Source organism: Lytechinus pictus, chromosome 18 (assembly GCF_037042905.1).
Source record: "Lytechinus pictus isolate F3 Inbred chromosome 18, Lp3.0, whole genome shotgun sequence".
Lineage (NCBI taxonomy): Eukaryota > Metazoa > Echinodermata > Echinoidea > Temnopleuroida > Toxopneustidae > Lytechinus > Lytechinus pictus.
The window spans coordinates 20,408,500-20,431,115 of record NC_087262.1 but is presented as its reverse complement, the minus strand read 5'-3'; the positions used below and the strand labels follow the sequence as shown (position 1 = coordinate 20,431,115).

Sequence of the window (22,616 nt, the reverse complement as noted above, 5' to 3'; positions counted from 1 at the left end):
AGCGATTTGCATGAAACAAATTACGATACAATTTTGTAGATTACTTCCCTGACAACCTGCGTGCCAATATTCGGCGCGAGAAATTTTGCATTTTTTAGTAAATAGGGCAAATTTAAGCTCTTTAACTACATTCGACTTTGAATGATTTATTGTTCTCCATCATAAAATACCACAAATAGTAGAGGGGGATTTTATTAAGCGCCCCCCTTTCCAAAGAGTGAGGGACACGTCCCCCTCGGGTTCCCGCCCATGAAGAAGGGAAAATAAGAGTAAAGAATAAAGTATTCAAAGAAGTTTCAATCCAATTCAATTAAATTTTATTTTCATCTGATTGACATTTTATCAAATTCCACATGAAATATAAAAAATGTTGAAATAAAACAATGAATGTAGTAGGCCTATACAATATGTAAATAAGATTTATGAAAGAAGGCGTAACCCCCCCCCCCCAGAAAGTAAAATAACAATTTTTTTACATGAATGACATGAGAATTATTATTGAATATTACCCATGAAAACTAGAGCTTATTTCCAAAAGGAGTTCTTCAGAAAATCTTAAGTTGGTAGAAATATTGCAAATATATATTCTACGTTTTCTAGTCGCTTTTTCTCAATGCATATCACACATTTTCACATTTCTTTTTGCCATTTTATGCAATGCACTTCTCACTCATTCGCCATTTTGTCTTAGTTTTATCGCCCCTTTTCTCTGATTTATGCAATGCACTTCGTACAACCCATTCGCCCTTTTTTTTTTTTTCTAACCTTTTTTTTTTCTGTTTCATGCTCTCACCTCTTACTACTCATCTGCTCTTTTCTCTCCGTTGTCCCGCCATTTTCTCTCCGTTTCATGGAATGCACTCCTTGGGACCCATTCACAATTTTCTCTCCGTTTATGCACTGCACGCATTATACCCATTAGCCCTTTTGTCTCCGTTTTCTCGCCCTTTTCTCTCCGTTTTATGCAACGCGCGCTTTACTACCCATTCGCCCTTTTGTCTCCGTTTTCTCGCCCTTTTCTCTCCGTTTATTAGCCGTTTTCTTTCAGTATCTTCACTCCTCTAACAGGATCCTCGTCCTTAACATTCGCCGTTTTCTCGCCGTTTTCATGGGGAAATCAATAGCTCCGCTAATATTGAACAATGATGGCACTCCATAATAATTCAAGATTTACGTAAGAAACCTAATGTAGCCGTTTTTTGGCCGTTTTTTCTCCAAAAATTCTCCCTTTCTTCGCCCTTTTCTAGCCGTTTTCAAAACGGCGAAAAAACTGCAACTTTGAATTTCCCATAGGTTATAACACACAAAACGGCGAAAAAAGGGCGAAAAAACTGCAGTGGCTCACTGTGAAAGCTTCTCAGCTTTTACCTGTTCATGTAGGTAGCTATTGAAGATGATGAGATAGCAGTATCGCTCAAGATATGTTAGAGCGCTCTCCAAGTAATATTCACGGGCACTTTGACCCTGTAAAAAAATGAATACATCAAAATAAGGGCACATTCTTTGCAGGGAAACTCATGGTCACACTCTTGACAATCAAATTTTGATTAATAATAATAATAACAATATAATCAATATCAAGAGTAATAAAATTAATAATAATAATGACAATAATAATAATAACAACAACTACAACGACAACAACAACAACAATAACAGCAACAATAATAATAATAATAATAATATTAAGAATAATAGAAATAATAATATTATGGACATTTGTAACTTTAGCACCAGTATCCATCAACGGAAGATGCTCAAGGCCCAGGGGGGGGGGGGGAAAGGAAATAAAAATACATGTATATCAAAGAGGGGTAAAAGTTACAATGATTAGAAAAATTGTTTCTAAGAACAGGTCAGTGCGCATTTCCTTACGCAATAACAGACCTAACTATAGAACCATCACTGAAGGTGATTAATACCCCCGCTGCACATCACTACCATGGCAACAATTTCCAATCGTGGAAAAAAAACTGTCTTGCCTATCTTAACCACAAGACCAATGTCTGAGCTATCAAGAGAATTGGTTAAAAACTGATGAAGTAGTTAAAACCGCAAGATTTTTGCATAAGTTTTTACGTTTGTTGTTATCATGGCAACATGATTACTGACATATGGAAAATATGTCCTGCACATCTTCACCTCAAGACCAATGTGTGAGCCAAATTCATGAGAATTGGTTGAAATCTGACGAAGCAGTACAAATCGCAAGATTTTACCCAATTTTGGGCAGAAATTATGTTGTTACCATGGCAACACAATTTCCGATCCACGCAAATTATGTCTCACAAATCTTTACCACGATACCTGTGTGTGAGCCAAATTTCATGAGCATTGGTTGTAAAGTGAGGAAGTAGTTCAAACTGCAAGATTTTTACCATGTTTTTACCATGGTTTTCCCACACATGCGAGAAATGTGTCTTGCGCATCTATATCCCAACATCAATATGTGTTCCAAGTTTCATAAGAATTGGTTAAAAACTGAGGAAAGAGTTCGATGCGCAAGAGTTGCAACTGAATGACCGCCCGAACACTGATTCCTATATACATGTACATGTACCCCCTTTCAAACTTCATTTGGCAGGGTTTGATGAACTATGGTAATGACACGCAGAGTGTATTTCTAACAAACACTAAATCTTGTTTTATTACTTTTGAGAAAATTTTTGGTTTTTAACAAACATATACTGTAAAAAGTGAATATATTTTAAAATAAATCTCAAATTCTAAATTAATACTTTTGGTCAATTTCTTCAATATTTTTTATTCAAAATTTTAAAAGAAAAGTGAGTGTACATGTACATGCTTTTAGTTTTATAGCTAGATATACAAAGCAAGATTATATTATGAATACTTTCCACGCAGCTAGAGTCATACGTTCAAAGCAAAGCATAAATAAAAGTTTTCACATCAAACACTAGATACAAGTATCCATGAAACCATAATTGTAAAATAGCCTTAAAAACGGACATACTGAAGCTTTTCGACATGCACGCATCGGAGTAAAATCGCATGAATGACTAAAACGCTCGAGCAAAACAATATATAATAGAACCGTAACCAGACAATGGACGCTAAATGGCGAGCCATGATTGGCTGTCAAGCAAACAAGTTAGGCTTGGTACCAGCCGTATATTGAGCGAAGCAACTAAAATAACACAAGGTTTCTTACGAACTCCTGGCGGCACAGAATCGGGTCTGTTAGCTGGATATACGCTGCCTCGAGCATGCGCAAATGAGGGAAACTCCTTGCTTGGCTGAGCACCTTAAACCAAGCTGAACAGTATTGTTCAGCGCATGCTTGGTTGCTCAGCAAGTGGTAAGCAATAGCTGAACTACTACCGTCTGTCACAGTACTAACGGTACGTTTTCTGCATGCGCACAGAGGTTGTGAACGCACGCTAATTCGACAATTTCGGATAGAGGCGGGTACATGTTGGCTAATGCGATCTGCTAAACGTTGGGTTGTACGCCCTATGTACCGAGCTTCACATCGGCACTTACACTCGTAAATAACATTACTACAGTGAGAGATAGGGAGCACGTCCTTTCGAATAGACGAGATCATTCTGTGTGTGGTAAATACCACACGCGCTTCAACGCTAGGGAAGGCACTAGATATTGCTTTCCTAATTTGCATCTCAAACTTTTGGGAAGCTTTCCCTCGCCACGGCAGTTTGAGGTAGATTGGACATTTCTCTGGGCCCAAAGACCAGTGTCTTTGTAGGCTTGTGCAGGCGACCAAACATAATTGATAATGCATATTTCTGTATTTTTATTGCATATGAATCGACCATGTGAGCCTATGATTGTCTTTGGTTATTGACATGACAACAGCTTGTTCAATACTTGATAGTTTGTATGCAATTACCAACAAATAATAATTCATGATGCATCTACTGTATTTTCTTCAAAGAACCGTAATTTGTCGAAGCAGTATACCATCATGAAATATTCAGAGGTAAAAGGAGACATGTATTTTCACTGAAGGGTTTGTTGATAGATTGATGCTTGCATCATTTCATCAATGGATGAATAAATAATGATGCAAGAGGCATCCCCAAGGAGACGCCAAACCCAACCAAAATATGAGGAAAGTAACATGAACCACACAGTGTCATTGATGCAGCAACTCCCTATAGTTAGAATTATCATGGGGGTGTTGTCTTCAATCAATATTTATACATTAAAAGGGGAGTTTTCTGGATTCTACATGTATACATGTATCTAAACTAATATAATTAAGGAAATTGCAAGTCTATTACATGTACTTAGATCTATTTAAGCGGGATAACAGTTTAACAAATTGTATAGTTTTTTAAAAAAAAGAGAAAAAGACTTCATTCAGAGCAATTTGCATGAGTAATCAATATGAAATTGAATAAAGAATATAGAGAGAAATCGATAACAGACTAACAGAAACCAGCATTTGCTTCAGAGGCCCTAGTTTAAAAAAAGGTTTGATATTCCTGCATTTACTCATATAATTCTCTTGTCAAATTTACACGAATAGAGAGAAATCTAGAAATATTTAACCATTGAATTTTCTTATAATTTTTTCTTCTTTCTATCCATTCTTTCATACGTGTACTTTGTAAAAATATATCTAAGTATCAGATTATAATTTCTCACATTTTCTTAAATACCTTGCATTTAGTGAGAAACTGCTGTCAAAATTAATAATCTTACAATTTAATTCTTGGTTAAATTATCGTATCACATCAATCTTTCTTAGTCTGTATTATGAATGGTTGAAAAGACTGCAATGTCTGATCAGGCATACAATTCAATGATAAAAACATGTAGTGATGTTAATAATTACATGAATATGGTTGTGTGCTGCATATGTGAAACACTTTCCTGACGGAAGAAATATTTTATTTTATTTAAGGGGATTCAACACTCGTCAAGTTTGTTTCGATAAAATAGAATAAAGGTTCGGCGAAAATCCACAAACATAATAGACTTCATGTTTAATTTTGTGAACTGACAATGTGACATCTATGTAGCTACACATGTGTCATATGATATATATTTTAATAAATTTGATTTTATCTTTTATTCACACTCGTATTAGGGAAAAATAATGAGTAAACAGAACATGGAGAAACCATACTCACATTCCACAACGTTGTTTATAATCTTTGATGGACATACAGAATTTGCAAAATGGAAAAATATATAAAGTCCCACATCCCACATCAAAATGATATGACCTTTTTTACAAATTTGGAAAGGGAAGTGCTCTCTAAAGTGGTGGCAACCTCTGAACTTCCTTTATGGGGGGGGGGGGGGGGGGGGGGAGTGACTGAATTTCTTTTTGCCCCTTCTGACAAAGGTTGCAAGGAACAACACTGACTGTATAGGAACATATACTTTATACAAATGATTTCAAAGAGGAATGTCACAGTGTGACAGTCACACCCTTATTGACTAATTTAATTACTCACTTACCGCTATTTGGTAATCTTCCTGTATTTCTTGAAGCTTGCGATGACATTCAACAATCTTCTCTCGTATGTTGCCCATGTCCGTACATACATCGAGGATCGAATCCACCTGAAACAAAGCGATTTTATTCACTCATTCATTCACTTATTATTATTAATCCATTAATATTATTATGAATTCATTTATTATCAATTTATTGCTTATATCTGATATACATTGTATATTTATTTCTAAATTATATGCAGTCAGTGGCATACTTAAGGGGTGGTTACAGGGGTTCAACCCCCCCCTTAAATTTTTTTAAAGGCCTTTTAAATTTGCTTGTCAATTTTTTTTGGGGGGTAGGAAACAACCTAAAAATTGGTGGTGAAGACATTTTTTTTTTTTGGGGGGGGTTGTCAACATTTCATTCAGCTTGAAACCCCCCTCCCCCTTGAAAAATTCCTGCGTAAGCCACTGTATGCAGTGATTTGAATTTGAACTTGAAAGGGTATTTATCAGAAACCACGTGGTAGCCCAAAGCTGAATGGGGGAATTATAATGAATTTACACAGGAACCTTGATTGTGTATAAATCGTATACATTCGTAATTCTGAAGCTTCGTAATTCCGAAGGTTCTTTATTCCGAAGGTTCTTTATTCCGAAGGTTCATAATTCCGAAACACGTAAATTGCCTAAACCTTGATATGCAAGAAACCCTTTGCTTCATGTTACATGCATCACCATCTTTAAAACAGCACATGTTACTTTAAAAACTCCCTTTCTTGCTATGCATCTACATGTAGTTTTGTTCAATTGAGCGTTTCAATGCGATGCTTGTTTAAGTTCAATCAATCTATATTAAACCAACTTTATACGACAGTGGCAGATCTTGAATTTTGAAATAGAGTAGGGTCAAAAACAAATTTTTTCTTAGATTTAACAATATTAATATGTGAAATGAGTGATTTTTCAAAATGTGCCCCCACATTCATCTGCCACTGTACGACACTGTTCTCATTAATTTCCTTGAATTGGTGTAGTAGAAACCAGTTTGTAATGGGAATACTCGGAGTGGTCTTGGAAGCGTTCTTAAGTGGTCTTTGAATCCAGTTTGAAAAGCCACCTGTTGATCTGGTTTTCAAAACCGCTTTGCCTCGTTAAACTGGTGAGTTCTTCGAGAAAAAAAAGAGTGTGAATGGTGTTGGGTGCAATACTTAGTACACACAGTGTGTAGAATGCAATACATTATTTGACTCCATTATAAGAGCATTCCCATAGCAACAAGACCAATTTCCGTGAAGTGTTCTGGATAACAGTTCAGGAGGTACTGATGAGGACGCTAGCATAGCGATCTTCTAAACTAGTTTCCTGAAGTTACAGGAAACCAGTTCGAGAAAGTAGATAACAGGGTCTCTTAGAGTAGAATTTTCCTTTGATTTATCTGGAAATGTCAGACGTACCTCTCTCTTTCGCTTCATACCATCTGGAAGTAGACTACAGACCTTCATGATGGCCCAGAACTCCCCGAGGGCCACTTTGGGTGATTCCTCAGTAGAGGTGTAAGGATCACTGAAAGAAAGTGAATCAAATGATATTAATCAAAATTGTTAAGTTAGTGTTTAATTTTGTTAATACCAAGCACTTGAAAATGATTTCTATACACAATGATAAAATGTTTATAATACAGAATCAACCTTAAAAAATATATGAAGTACTTCAATGGTGAGAAAAATGAAAGAGGGTCTCTTGGTTTTGATTGCTTGTCCATTCAACTTGAGCTATACAAGGATTGTGTTTCCTACTTCAACAAAGACAGATGCAACAATTTAAGGATAAGTCCAACCCAACATAAAGTTGATTTGAATAAAAGGAGAAAAATCCAACAAGCATATCACTGGAAATTTTGTCAAAATCGCATGTAAAATAAGAAAGTTATGACATCTTAAAATCTCGCTTAATTTCACACAAAAGTTCTATTCATATCCTGGTCTGTACGCAAATGAGGAGACCGATGACGTCACCCACTCACTAATTCTGCTGTACTTTATCATATATGAGGGACAAATATTCAAATTTTCAACTCATTGTCATTGTCATGTGAAAGAAAGTTTCATTCCTCCCTGACTATGTGGACTTACCATTGTTTTAACATTTTATGGTTTTATTTATAGCCAAGTTGGTCCTTATCGTAAATTTTGTAAAAAAATGAAATATTTTATAATTCCATCAATAAAAAACAAAAGGAATAGTGAGTGAGCAACATCATCAACTCTCTCATTTGCATGCCATTGAATTGTGCATATTTACTATTTTGTGAAAATAAGCAAAACTTCAAAAATGTCATAACTTTAATATCCTACATCCGATTTTGATGAAATTTTCAGCGTTATGCTTCAGCATAATTGTTGTTTTGAACCAAACGAGGTTATCTGTGACGTTTTTTAAATGCAAACACGAATATTACTTTCTTACATGAAAACTTCAACCTTGCCGGAACTCATTATTTTTTATTTCCAACATTGCTATTTTACTAGATTTTATCCCATATTTCATTGACCTTTTCATCACTAGGTACTAGTAGACAATTTCATTACTGATATACATTACACATTTGACAACAAGTATATCAGCAATAATGACAGAAAAAGAAACAAGGACAAAATTATGACAAACAAGGATAAAATGACAACAGACAAGAAAACAACAAGGGAGACGTGATAGGGCATGTTTTGGAGTTAAACATTAATAACATTCAGCTTCAAGTTCAATTCAGAATAGGTTCATTAAGGAGCATGGATCGTCAGGGATACACATTAACGCTACTTTATCACTTCAAAAATGAATTTCATTTCACTGATGGAAATGCTGTCTGCAATTTCCTTCAAATTATTATTCAGAACTTATTATTATTAGCAACAGAAACATTAAAATGCTTTAAACAAAGCCTAATTGAGAGAAAATATGACAATATAGGCCTTGAATTTCAATTTTTTAGAGCAAAACTACTTTTCCAAAAGAGCACACAATGAAGCAAATGAGGAAAATACAGGCACAGGAAATATCCAAGGCCTTTGAAGCAGCTTTGAGATTAATCACTAAAGTCCCCGTTTTTTTTCTTCTGCAACACAGAAAATGGAAATTTTAAGGGAATTTGAAGCAAACAAAGAATTTCACCGAAAACAACATTTTCAGGCCCCTCAAAATTAAAGTATGCAAAAGACAGTGAAAACTATGAAAATCAAAATTGAGATCTGATTAAATAAAACCATGCACCAGTGTAAAATCTGAAAAGCAAATATGTTCATGGTCTTCTAACTATTGTGTTCGTCAAGCTTTTATCTGCATAATGCAGTATGTATTATATTAATCAGAAACTTGTGTTTTTCCTAATAGATTATCAATATCTACAATTGTCTTGGAGAATGAAGAACATGGAATATATTGTTCAGAAAACAAAAGAACATAAAGTTTGCATTCAAGAAAACTGAAGACTCTAAACTAGGGTAACCAAGGTCATGACATTGGTGGCCTTGGATTGATTTAATCCCTGCAATTAACCCATTGCCTTCTGGAACTAGGCATCCCTTTACAAATCCTATGGGAATTACAGAATGCAGTAGTCATTGGGTTAAGCCATTGCCTACTGGAACCTGGCATCCCTTTACAAATCCTATAGGAATTACAGAATGCAGTAGTCATTGGGTTAACCCATTGCCTACTGGAACCTGGCATCCCTTTACAAATCCTATGGGAATTACAGAATGCAGTAGTCATTGGGTTAACTCATTGCCTACTGGAACCTGGTGGTCCCTGTACAAATCCTATGGGAATTACAGAATGCAATACTCATTGGGTTAACCCATTGCCTACTGGAACCAGGCTGTCCCTTTACAAATCCTATGGGAATTACAGAATGCAGTAGTCATTGGGTTAATCCATTGCCTACTGGAACCTAGCGGTCCCTGTACAAATCCTATAGGAATTACAGAATGCAGTAGTCATTGGGTTAAGCCATTGCCTACTGGAAACAGGCTGTCCCTGTACGAATCCTATGGGAATTACAGAATGCAGCAGTCATTGGGTTAACTTACTAAACATGAGCTGGAAAACCCCTCTGATGTGCCACGATTAAGATGCCCAGACACATAGCGAAGGTTGTCCGGCCCGATCCCATGTGACCAGTGAAGACGAGGATTGGTAGCAATGATTCCTCACTGCTGAACAGCGAGGGCACCTCCTAAAAGAACAAAATACATTAATCAATATTTAAGGCCCATTTATAAAGTGAAGCATCAGGTGTTGTTGCAGAGTATGCTTTGCTCAATTAAACTGGTTAATTGTCTCAGTAATTGCTTGATGGCAGTAGTGCTGGGCGTTATTTTGATTCTTAATATCACATTTATTCAACATTGAAAAAAATATTGAATGCTAGATAATGGTTTTATGATTCTGGTGATATATCATGGAAACACAATATGACCAAATTATGGTCAATTATGAAAAGTTGGCCAGAAATGCTACTCTGTAATGCTTAACACCAACTCAGAACTTCATACATTGGTACCCAAATGCCCGCTTTTCATGGACAAGCACCGATGAAAGCCTTACTTTCATTTTCCCCTTCCCTGCTCTCACAGAATTGCAGCTCATAATGAATATATAAAGTAAATTATCAGACAGTGATAAATCATGTTATCATGATATTCATAGCTGTAATAATCAACTAAACTAACAATTAAATCAAATATTGATCAGGGGGCCGTTTCATAAAGGTGTTCTTAAATAAAGAGCGACTTTAAGAATGACTGGTTAACCTTTCTCACGTGCTAAAGCATCGTCAATGAACATTTTTGTGTATACCATTTACCACAAGAAAGGATCACCAGTCGCTCTTAATTTACAAACAGCTTTATAAAACACCCACCTGCACTTAAATCAAAGATATATCTATGATTGAATTTACTTTGTTCCACTTAGTAATTACCGTATTTTCCGGTGTATTAACCGCACCTTTTTCCGTCGGGGAAAACCTCGAAAATGGGGGGTGCGGTTTATACACGAACACAGAGAAATCCGACCTCAGAAACTTGATTGACTTGACGAAAATTTAGCATATATAATGAATGTGTAACATGTTTGAAACGTGGACTTGTAAAAAGAATGAAATAAAACTCACTTTACATCATCTCTGTCTTTCTCTTTTCATAATTTAATGATTTTTGTCGTGGCGTTCGCGGGATGGCCAATCCATGTTCAGTGAGCGCTCCTCGGTAGCGCCTGCTGGCATGGCTGGCCGGCGCGCCGCAGCCTAGCGACAGGGAAACTGAAGGCGGAGCGTCGCGTAGTACCGTAGACGTAGTTAAGATTTTACCCTCTTCTGTTTGACCGATCTGCTAGTGTAATTGACAGCTAATGTCATACCTCTAATACTGAACAGTAGGGCACTAAATTTTAAAGCTGCCTACTATCGCTTTTCCAAACCAAAAATAAGAAAAATCCCAGAAAGAAACAGAAATCTTGCTCGAGGCCTTTCTAATGTGCAGCTAACTAAACTTGAAGACTGTACGTGTTGAAGCGCCATCTACCAGTATTGATTGCAAAATAATTACAAAATAATAATATACGATATCATTAACAAAACTATATCAAGAAGACAACAAAACAATTTTAAAAAAAATTGTATTTCATCCACATCCACATCACATCATTTTTCTCATAAAAAAAAAAAAACTTAATATCAATGCAAGATGCAATGATGCAATGCCCGATCGTCCCTTCCCATCCCCCCCCCTGGCTGCGGCGACTCACGAGCAACGCGCATGCGCTCCCTCCATGTATGCTCAGAAAAAAAAGTTAAAAGCCGACGTGACTGCTCGTCTCGCTCGGCCAACAGTCCGTTCTCAAATTATTTGGTCTTGTGATGGTGTTGAGTTGCTTAAGTAAACACAATCCCAATTTGTCGTCAACAGGTAATAAGTCTGTTTTATGAGTATTTATGCAAAATTCATACGTCAGGACGAATCACTTTGGACGTACCAGAGGCAGAGCTCGGGGCAGCCGGCAGCTGCCCGTAGGCGTAGACTCAGCACCACGTACAGGCATTATCGCTCTGTATTGCATGAGCGAGATAATTGCGTCAAAATTGTCGAAGTGAAAACACTTTGCATCGAACAAATAATATCTTTTCGTATATTTTATTGCTTCAGTATCACGGAGAATGCATGAAGATATTCCTTCAAATATATAGAATATTACACAGATTTCACTATTTCTGGTTTCCTCAATTTTTTTTTCTTTTTTTTCCAAGAGTCAAAAATTGGGGGTGCGGTTTATACACGGCCGCGGTTTATATACCGGAAAATACGGTACTTGGTGGCAGCGGTGGGATCACCATCAAAATGACTGGGGCAATTAATACATGGTGGATAGATTTCTTACTGTAAAAAATTAACCCCTGAAGTAGGATTTAAAACCATGACCCGATGACTGAGAGGCAAGATTAACACGACACCTCCACTCTCTGTTCTGTACAACAAATCATCAAGTATATAAAAAAATAATTAATATATGATGTCTCTCTCTCTCTCTGTAATTTTGTTAGATTAATTTCTGTTCCTCAGTTCATTAGAAAGAAAATGTCTAGGTACAAGATATCTCATATACAAAGTCCGAGAAATAAGGGTGGAAATTAACTTAAAAATAGCCACCAATCTTGTTATTCAATCATTCAGCTAATCAAATGTCAATAAAAGTATTCATGATCAGGCTCCAAGATTTATTTCAGTGATCCCTGATTCAATTGCATAATCATGAAAGAGAAACGCTTTACTGAGTTTACGGAGTAAAAAAAGCATGGAAATATCATGGACCTATTCATGGAAATATCCTATCGATCACTTAGATTTACTTAGATCTGTCTTCACAATCATTATTTTCCTCCTCATACCTACCCCCTAATCTTTTATTTGATTCAATTGTATCGTCTTAATTCCTCCTGTTTTTATTGGATCTTCTTCCCTATCTCTTTTTCATTCACTTTCTCCTCCTTCTTCTTCATCTCCTCCTTCTCATTCTTCTTCTTCTTTTCCTTCTTCTTCTCCTCCTTTTCCTTCTCCTCCTCCTCCTTCTTCTTCTTCTTCTTCTTCTTCTTCTCCTCCTCCTCCTCCTCCTTCTTCTCCTCCTCCTCCTCCTTCTTCTCCTCCTCCTCCTCCTCCTTCCCCCTCCTCCTCCTCCTCCTCTTCCTCCTCATCCTTCTTGACTTTCTTTCTTTTCATGCCCTTTCTATGCTTTTTTTTTACTCATCCTCAATAGTACATACATGTATTTCTTCCACTGCTTCAAACCTTCAACCTTTTTACAAAGAGCGATGCATACTCACCACATCCCTGGATACGGATGTGGTGTATTGATATTTCATACTCCAATAGTACAATTATATGCACATCAATCCTGACAAATTATTAAACATGTCTTGTTGGAGACCCATTATTCCATTTTAATGAAGCCATGTGCACGCAAACACAAGGCTGGAAGGATTATAAAATGAGCTGGGAGAATCCAGCAAAATGATTTACATGCATTTTTATACATGCAGAAAATGATTGTGGTAGAGACTAGAGAACGGACAACTAAGTGGTACTCCAGGCTAAAAAATAATTATTTGATCATAAGAAAGTTAAATCAGTAAAAAACACAAAAACAAGAATATTTCATTGAAATCAGGCAAGGAATAACAAAGTTAAGAAAATTTAAAGCTTTAACTAAATATCTTGGTGAAATAGTTTCATGCATGTCTTCATGAATATGCAACAATCAATCTGATATCATATTCCCACTCATTCTTTTGTATTTTATTATATGAAATTATATATTTATTCAAATTTTGTCCACCAACAACGTAAGAAAATGGATTGACAACTGATTTAATGTGTAAGATATTCATTGCTGCACCTTATTTTGTTACAAGAGAGACATATCACGCACACATGTACATGAAAATATGATGATATCAATTCATAACGTTAAGAAAAAGGAAAGTGGGGACATGACATCATCAGCCAGAGTAATGCATATTCATGATGGCATGCATATAATTGTTTTCACAAAATATTGTTCAAACTATAAATGAAATAACTTCATTATATATATAATATGCAGATTTTAGTGATTTTTCAGTTTGCTTGGTGAGTTTGACTCTAATTATTAAGATGTAATTATTTTCAGCTTAAGTATACTACCCCTTTCATAGCAAGCAGTATTACCTTGCTCTGATCTACGCATTCATAAGAAGCTATAAGAATGACTTTGGGGTTAGAAACTAACATTGTTAAAGGAGAATGAAACTCTTGGAGCAAGTTAGCTTTTGTGAAAGCAGAAAAATCAAAGAATAAGATCAACAAAACTTTGAGAAAAATAGGACTAGCAATAAAAGAGTTATGAGCATTTGAATGTCGAGATCACTAATGCTATGGAGATCCTCCCATTGGCAATGCGACCAAGATCTGTGATGTCACACATGTACAACTCTCCCATTTGGACACTGAAAATATACCCCAAAACATCTCTTTTTGCTCATTCTAATCATATGACAAACGATTCATCAATGATATAATGTTGTGAAACCTCTGTACTTGTCATCTCATAAAGAGAACACCTCACCTTGTGATAGACTCTATAAAAGTGAGAATATAAGTGAAATAAGTACTAAAGTAATGAGGGAGTTGTACGTGTGTGATATCACAGATCTTGGTCGCATTGCCGTTGGGAGGATCTACATGGCACTAGTGATCTCAATATTCGAATGCTCATAACTTTCTTATTATTCATTCAATCTTCCTCAAACTTTCAACAATATGTTTCTTTGATTTTTCTCTTTGATATGGATTCAGCTGGTTTCAAGGGTTTCATTCTCCTTTAATATATAATCATGTTATTGACAACCGAACACTAATTGATTATCAATCCTGACACATCATTTGCCATCTTGCCGATTATAAAAAGGACAAAATAGAAAACAAGAAAGGGACAAAAAGTACATAAAATAAGGACAATAAATTTGAAAATTTTGTAAGCATTCCTTGTGACATACTTTTACTAAAATAGTGCCAGTATTATGTACAGAAACGTGTATTCTGAACTCTGATTTAACTGAAACCATAGTTGAGCCTGTGATTAATACTATGGGAAGCCAGACATGTTAGAAAATTGTTTAACATTATTTATTTCATATATTTTTTTATCAAAATAGTATCAAAACTAATACTGAAACCATAGTCTAGCAGGAGATTAATATCATGGGAATCCAGACATGTTCAAATATTGTTAACATTATATATTTTATATATTTTCTATTAAAATAGTATCATTAATACTGAAACCATAGTCTAGCAGGACATTAACCCTTTGAGTGCGACGGGCTTCCACAGAAGCCCAGCGAGTCGTTCACTTAGCTACGACGGGCTTCTACAGAAGCCGAGAAATGTTTGGTTTAATTCAGTGAAGTTTTTCAGCTTTTTCGTAATTGTTATGTACTAAAACCTCTGACACTATTTCCTTCATAAACCTATTTTGATAACAGATTGAAAAAAATATACAGCTACGTGGGGAAAAATCCCGAAAATAGGAAATCATTTCAACTTTACCCGATTTTTTCGTTGGAGTCGGACGGGGAGGATAAATTTTGTGACGAGCACGTACGCGCGCGCATAAGGCCTGATCACGTGATTTGTTCTGATCACGTGATTTGATCCATATCGTTGTTCTGATAGATACATACGCTAACATCTTTTCTGCAAGATCGTCACGTAATAAGCTACGCGTTTATTCACCATTTTCGTCTTATTTGTTTAATCAAGAAGATATCATTCTAGATAGAATGATATCTCCTTGGTTTCATCGATTGATTGCATTTTCAGAAAAGCAAAAAGCTTGTAATGTCTTAGTACTTTGAGCTGATCTCAGTGCACTTTTTGAACTTTTTCCCTCCCCATCATCCCTCTTCTTCTCATTATTTTTGTCTACTATTCTGAAAAAAGGAGAAAAGAAAGCAGTTTAGCACACCATTCATCTTCTGCTCTTTTCAAAGGGGGAACGTCCATGTAGTTCATGATATCGGCACTACCCGAACAAAAGAATGTCTGGGCGGCCACTCAAACAAATTCCTTCCGAAAAGAGCAGGATACAGATGGCCAACGCCCCGAACAAAAGGAAGATTAGTGTTTATCGGCAGGATGACCCATTGAACGCTTTTCGTACTTAGCAATACAAAAAGCTTTTATGAATCTTTTTTCGACCAACATACCGTATCTAAAAAAATGTCTCATTACCGACAACACAGGTGCTTATGACATCCGTCAGTGATTCATATTGCAAAAAGGCGCTTCTCCTGGGTGATGATGCATATAAGGATGAACGAATAATTATTTAGGGAAATTATCGAAAAAATATGTTCAAATGTCAGGGAGGACGAGAGAGAATGAGATACAGAGATAAAAGGGGGAACAGACAAGTGCGCTTTTGCTAAAATTCCATGAATATCTACTTAAACGAATTACAACATGACTTTATTTTTTGGTTAGATTACTTTAAAAAAAAATCCCACAATGTTTGTTTGTTGCAACTCGGTCCTAAGACCCTTGCCAAACTGATGACTTTTTATCATTGTTCTTGTTTGCCCCCCCCCCCCCCACCCGAAGAAAAATGTTCTGACCTACACTCTAATATTTCTTGTTTGTCTCCTCTCTCCGATTTTCTGTTTTTAATTGCGAGTAACGCTGTAGAAAAAATAAGAATAAAGACCGTCCTGGCCCCTTTTTTCCCCCGTTACGACCAAAAAAAAAAATCGCATTTTGGGCGCTTACCATGGTTAGCATCTAAACCAAAATGTTTGGAAAAAGATGTTATACAGGGACTGCAATGTTTTTTTATGGTGCAAGTGTTGAGCTGTGGGACGGGGATGAAGCGGCTAAAAAAATACAATTTGTTAATTCATGTAATTTTACAGAATGAATTTATAATAGGTTAGGTTTTAGAACCTCTTCATCTTATTTCCTTTTCTCACCCAGATGAAAACTTCTGCATTGAAAAGTTGACGGAAAAATAATTACTTCAAATGATAAAACCAATAATGAACTAAGTTTCCTCGCGCAAAATGGAGGAAATAGAATAATACAGGATGATACATTACGCTAAGGCACCCCCTATAAAGAAAACACGTTTGTATGGCGTGTCACCCGATAGAATCCTCTCAATCCTACAAACTTTTATTCATGTGCAACCTACACCCCCCCAAAAAAAAAAGTTGATACCGACCCAAATTTTATTGATTTTCGTACTTTTTGCCGATTTCTTTCTCATTTTTTTAACTGGCGAATAGCGTGGTAGAAAAGATTCATAGAGGAAAAAAAATTGTTTCCGTGACTGAATGTGGGAGGGAGTGGACCGGCCCAAAAAAAAATCAGAAAGTTATATAGACTTCGGATTTTTTGTACATGTTTGCTGAAAGAGGTGAGGACGGTTATTTATTATCGGTTCTGAAATCAAGGAGACAATAGAACAAAACGAAAGAACAAATAAAAAACAACACTTATGATTGCGGATGCTATAATTTATTCAAGAAAAAATACTTTCTTTTACTTTCAGTAATTGCTTTGCTCTTTTTGAGGGAATAATAAGATAAAGAAACGTAGAAAGTGACAAGAAGAGAGTTGGGAGGTATGATTTCAGACTTACAATTTTAGTCACTTTTATTCGTTTAACTCTTTGAAATAATTTCATGATATTACAAATCGAATACCGATGCGCAAACTTCAGGAACAAAATTATTTTATTACTATAATATCTGCGGGGGAAATCGAATTAAGTGAAACATATAATTTATAAAAAAATCTAAAAAAGAAAATTACTTTTAGTGAAAGATTAAGGCCTCTGTCTTGCCATAACCCTAAGCCCCAGGTTCACAAAAAATAGTTTAGTCGTGCATTTTTATACGATGATGATGATGATCATCATCATATTGTCTTTTGTGAAAGATATCTACCCACGTTTTCAATATAGAAAATGGAAGATGATATAGAATTTTTTGTGAAATGACACTTACAATAGTAATTTTAGAAGGTTTTTCGGGACATTATTTGAGAAATAGGGGGAAAACCCCCAAAATTTTCGACATGATAACCACGATGCAATAGGACGAGAGGCCCACAAATGCAACCATCTCCAATCAATACAAGTTGGCAAAAACGAGGCATTGATCTCTCGAAACCGTTACCGATGAAGAGAGGGGGGGTGGGAGATGTTAGATGTAATGTAAAATGACAGGTACTGAGAAGAAAAAAATCAGAAAGAAAGGATTGAGGGGGATGGGGGCGGGTATATACCTCGTAATCCAAATCGGGAAGAAAGAAGACGATACAGATATAATTCAAATGAGAAGAACTCAGAGAAAAAAGGTGTAGAAGGGAGGGGATATAGAAAGACGATAGATATAAGGGAATGAAAGCGGTATACATTCAGTTACAGGTTAGAAACCAGAGAAAGGGAAAACGAGGAAATCCCTAATTGGTACCGTTTTATAAATACATTATACATGCACATGTTATATTAAAAAATGCGCAATAATTTAAACAAATTTACCATCCGCCAGTCAAATAGAATGATATAGCTTTCAATTGTTATTGAAAACTTGTAAACAAATTTTATATAAAACGGGCCCCTGGAAAACGTTTGAACCCCCCCCCCCCCCCGCTTTCTCTCGTTCTCTCATCCGATATTGCTCTTATTTTTGTCTTCTATTTCAAAGGAAACAAACAGAAAATAAAGGAATTAAGAACACCGTTTATCCTCTGCTCTTTTAAAAATGAACAAAAGAAAGTCATGGCGGACGCTCAAACAAATTCCTTATAAAAAAGAGCAGGGGACTAATAGCCAACGCCCTGAATAAAAGAAAGATTAGTGTATTTCGTCAGGATGACCTAGTAAATTATCGGATTATCGTCGTAATTATACACTTTGCAAAGATCTGCAAGGGGGTAAAGAGACCATTCATGAGCAATGAAAAAAGAGCAGACAACAAAGCGGTATCGATCGAACCCGACTTGTCCGCGCGTGCTGATTGCCCTTACGCATTTTTGTACACAGTGCCTATTGACTTGGGAAAAAGCGAAGATTTTACAAAATAACACGACTTTTTCCTCGTAAATTCCTTAACTATTCTGTTGATTTGAGAAGCGAGACCGTTAATTCTATAAAGAAAAATGTCTGATCTTTCATCTTTACATTTACTAAAAATCCTGAAAATACTTCAGTTTGGCGCAATTAGCAATAGATTAGGAAAGCACCGCCACAGATCCAAATACCAGCAATGTACAAAAACAGCTGCGCCGCAGGGAGAGGTATCCGGTTTCGCGGGCCCGCACGCAAAGGGTTAATACTATGGGAAGCCAGACATGTTAGAAAATTGTTAACATTATATATTTGATTTATTTTCTATTAAAATAGTATCATTAATACTGAAACCATAGTCTAGCAGGAGATTGATACTATGGGAAGCCAGACATGTTAGAAAGTTGTTAACATTATATATTTCATATATTTTCTAAATATTACAATAGTGTCATTAATACTGAAACCATAGTCTAGCAGGGGATTAATACTATGGGAAGCCAGACATGTTAGAATATTGTTAACATTATACATTTCATATATTTTCTATTAAAATAGTGCCATTTATACATGAAAAGTAGCCTGTACTCTGAACTCTGGTTTAATTGAAACCATAGTCTAGCAGGAGATTAATATCATGGCAAGCCAGATATGATATGTTTCATTACATATATGCATGTTCGGTCTCCAACAGGTTTAAAAATGGCTCAAAGAACTCACCTTAACTGCATTTAAGAGCTGGTCAATGGGTTCATTAATGGAGGCTTTGGACGATGACATGGGTATCCGTGTGAAGAACGCATTGCGGAAACCAACCGAATGAAGACTGTAGACCTCACTGGTTGTTTTGATATCCTCAATATATTTGAGCTGGTGGAAGTGAGGCTCGTCTGAAAGGTCCTCAATGTCATTGTAAAAGGCAAACTTGTTGTCCTTGTTAACCAGCGCAAACTTCACAATCTGCAAAAAAACAATTGCAAAGAGTGCGATTGATCTGATCAACCACAACTGTGGAAAGCCAGCAATGCCAACTTCTAAAATGCACAGTTGTTTGAAATGTTTCAATACTTAAATTCATCCAGAAGATCATGTCATCAATGGAATGAATTCTATATTCCCTTTACCTACAAATAATAATAATAACATTAATAGCAATAATAAGAGACCATGACTATTAATAAGTGATGATTCTAAAATCAAGACATTTGGCAGACGACTTCAGTGACAGAGGCTCACCATCATGATCACACTCCCAAACTAACCTCTTTACGTATTGCTGCTTCCTGGGCCACTACATCATCCACATCCGTACAGGTGGTGATGTTCCTTGTCAGGTTCTCCCTCTCGCGTGGAGTGAACGAAACATAATCCTTGCCACGCTTCAGGAACACAACTGGTTCATGCCTGATGTTGATCAAGAGAATGTCCTGAAAGGAGAGAATTAAAAAGTAGCTGAGTTAAAAGGCCCTCTTGTATCAAAGGCAGATTATCATAATAATAATAATAATAATAATGTTAACAGCTGGATTTATAAAGTGATTTTTTGCCTGATGATACACAGCACTGCTATTCTTACCCCGGGTTTGGCTGCGCTGCCCATTTAGGCGCTCAAGTATTAAAGGAATCTCTTCCTACCAGGTACCCATTCACCTCACCTGGGTTGAGAGCAGCACAAAGTGGGTAAATTTCTTGCTGAAGGAAAACACACCATGGCTGGGAATCGAACCCACATCCTTCAGATTGACAGACGAGTCAGGGGACCATGATGCCCCCATATGTTTTCCTAGGGGTTTTGACACCAATCAGATATAAATCATCCTGAGTAGGAGGAGATTATGGCCACCAAATGTTATGTAATGCCACTGGAAATTGTCTCATAAGGCGGTGCTGCACGAGCCTGACTTTGCTCAATCTCAAGTTCAACCCGATCGGCCCTCTTCACGATTAATCTGGAGATTCAAGAAACCCCATCTCCACCAGCGCAAGAAGAGCAATTCGTACTCGAGCGATGCATCAATATATTATGGTGTGATGCCGTCTGCACCTGTGTGAACTAGCAGGATAATTCGTAAAAAGCATGCTATTTTGCAAATAATCCTAAGTTGACTTGGGATTGCAATCTCGAGATTAATCCAGTGAACAATCCCGATGATTGTGTCTCCATTACAAATAATCTCAAGATTGTTCAGATCGGGATATAATTTGGTGGATCAGAAATAGCGCAAATATTTGAAAACTCGGGCTGGTGCAGACGGGCCTAAAGTAAAGTCATTATCTCTCTTTTCCCTGGCCTGACAGTTTCCTCAGGCAAAGTAGGCTTGGCCAATGAATTTCTTGGTGGCTCACCCAGTTTGAATTCCCCCAAAAGTGTTTGTCTCTGTTACAGGCATTTCCAATGCTTTTCACAAAGTCTGGAATCAACAAATAATAATCCACTCCCCCCTGAAAGCCGACACCCATTTGAATTTCAACTTTTTTACTAGAAAACAAAGGTTGTCAATTTGAGTAAAGGCTAGATATATGGAAAGGTTTTTGTCACATAGTATGTATAAAATTATGTCTACAAATGATTACAAATAAGTTGACAATTGATTAAATGCATTTTAGTGAGATATAGTAATAATATCTATTCAACTCAATTCAAATAGCCAATTCATGATACTATGCAACACCAAAGGATATGCCCATAATAACAAATATTGCATTTATGTAGGACATGGAGTAGTTGTATGGCAATGAACAGACCTTTGAAAATGTATTAATAGTTGTGTCATTTCAGTTCTCAGTAAACCTTTGGATGTTTACATAGCCCTTCTAATACCGAAGTAGGCCTAGGCTACATGGTAGGTGGATCATGCTCTAATTCACAATGAGCCCAACACATTTATCTAATCATAAAGATGATGTTCCCCAATCCATGCATCCTACAAACAAGAGTGTCGCTAAGGCGAGCACATAATACACCCGTCTGTAACGCGGAAAATTTAGTTATTGGTCAAGCAAGAAAAGTGGAAGGTGGCGACTACACCTTTGACCTTCTGACCTCAAAATCGATAGAACTGCTAGGATCTATTCTAGTATCATACACACCAAATTATATGAGCCTAGGTTAAGTTCAACTATTTAAAGTTAACGCGTTAACAAGGACTTCAGAAGGGTAAGATGAAAATATGTCACTGTGACATTGACCTTAGACCTTTTGACCTCAAAATCAATGGGCTTCCTGGGATCCATGCTAGTAGTATCATACACACCAAATTATATGAGCCTAGGTTAGGTTAAACTGAAGTTATCGCGTTTACAATGACTGCAGAAGGGTGAGATGAAAATATGTCACTGTGACCTTGATCTTTGACCTTTTGACTTCAAAATCAATAGGCTTCCTGGGATCCATGCTAGTATCATACACACCAAATTATGAGCCTAGGTTAAGTTCAACTGAAGTTATCACATTTACAAGGACTGCAGAAGGGTAAGATGAAAATATGTCACTGTGACCTTGACTTTTGATCTTTTGACCGCCAAATTAATAGACTTCCTGGGATCCATGCTAGTATCATACACACCATATTATATGAGCCTAGGTTAAGTTAAACTGAAGTTATCGCGTTTACAAGGACTGCAGAAGGGTAAGATGAAAACATGTCACTGTGATCTTGACCTTTGGACCTCAGAATCAATAGGCTTCCTGGGATCCAGGCTAGTATCATACACATCAAATTATATGAGCCTAATTTGAGTTAGACAGAAGTTATCGCGTTTACAAGGACTGCAGAAGGGTAAGATGAAAATATGTCACTGTGACCTTGACCTTTGACCTTTTGACCTCAAAATCGATAGGCTCCTGGGATCCATGCTAGTATTATACATACCAATTCATATGAGCGTACGTTAAGCTAAACTGAAGTTATCGCGTTTACAAGGACTGCAGAAGGGTAAGATGAAAATATGTCACTGTGACCTTGACCTTTGGACCTCAAAATCGATAGGTTTCCTGGGATTCATGCTAGTATCATACACAT

General features: G+C 36.5%; 1 protein-coding gene across 1 annotated transcript in view; it reads right to left on the bottom strand.

Moving 5' to 3' along the window:
- LOC129282138 (paladin-like) overlaps positions 1–22,616 on the bottom strand; it is a 65,085-nt gene that overhangs the window by 15,000 nt on the left and 27,469 nt on the right. The window contains exons 4-9 of the mRNA XM_064112724.1: positions 19,857–20,021; positions 19,315–19,554; positions 9,525–9,670; positions 6,894–7,002; positions 5,455–5,559; positions 1,369–1,464 (exon numbers count right to left, since the gene is read on the bottom strand). Of these exons, the coding sequence (XP_063968794.1) occupies positions 1,369–1,464; positions 5,455–5,559; positions 6,894–7,002; positions 9,525–9,670; positions 19,315–19,554; positions 19,857–20,021 (861 nt within the window). The remainder of the gene's footprint in view (positions 1–1,368; positions 1,465–5,454; positions 5,560–6,893; positions 7,003–9,524; positions 9,671–19,314; positions 19,555–19,856; positions 20,022–22,616) is intronic.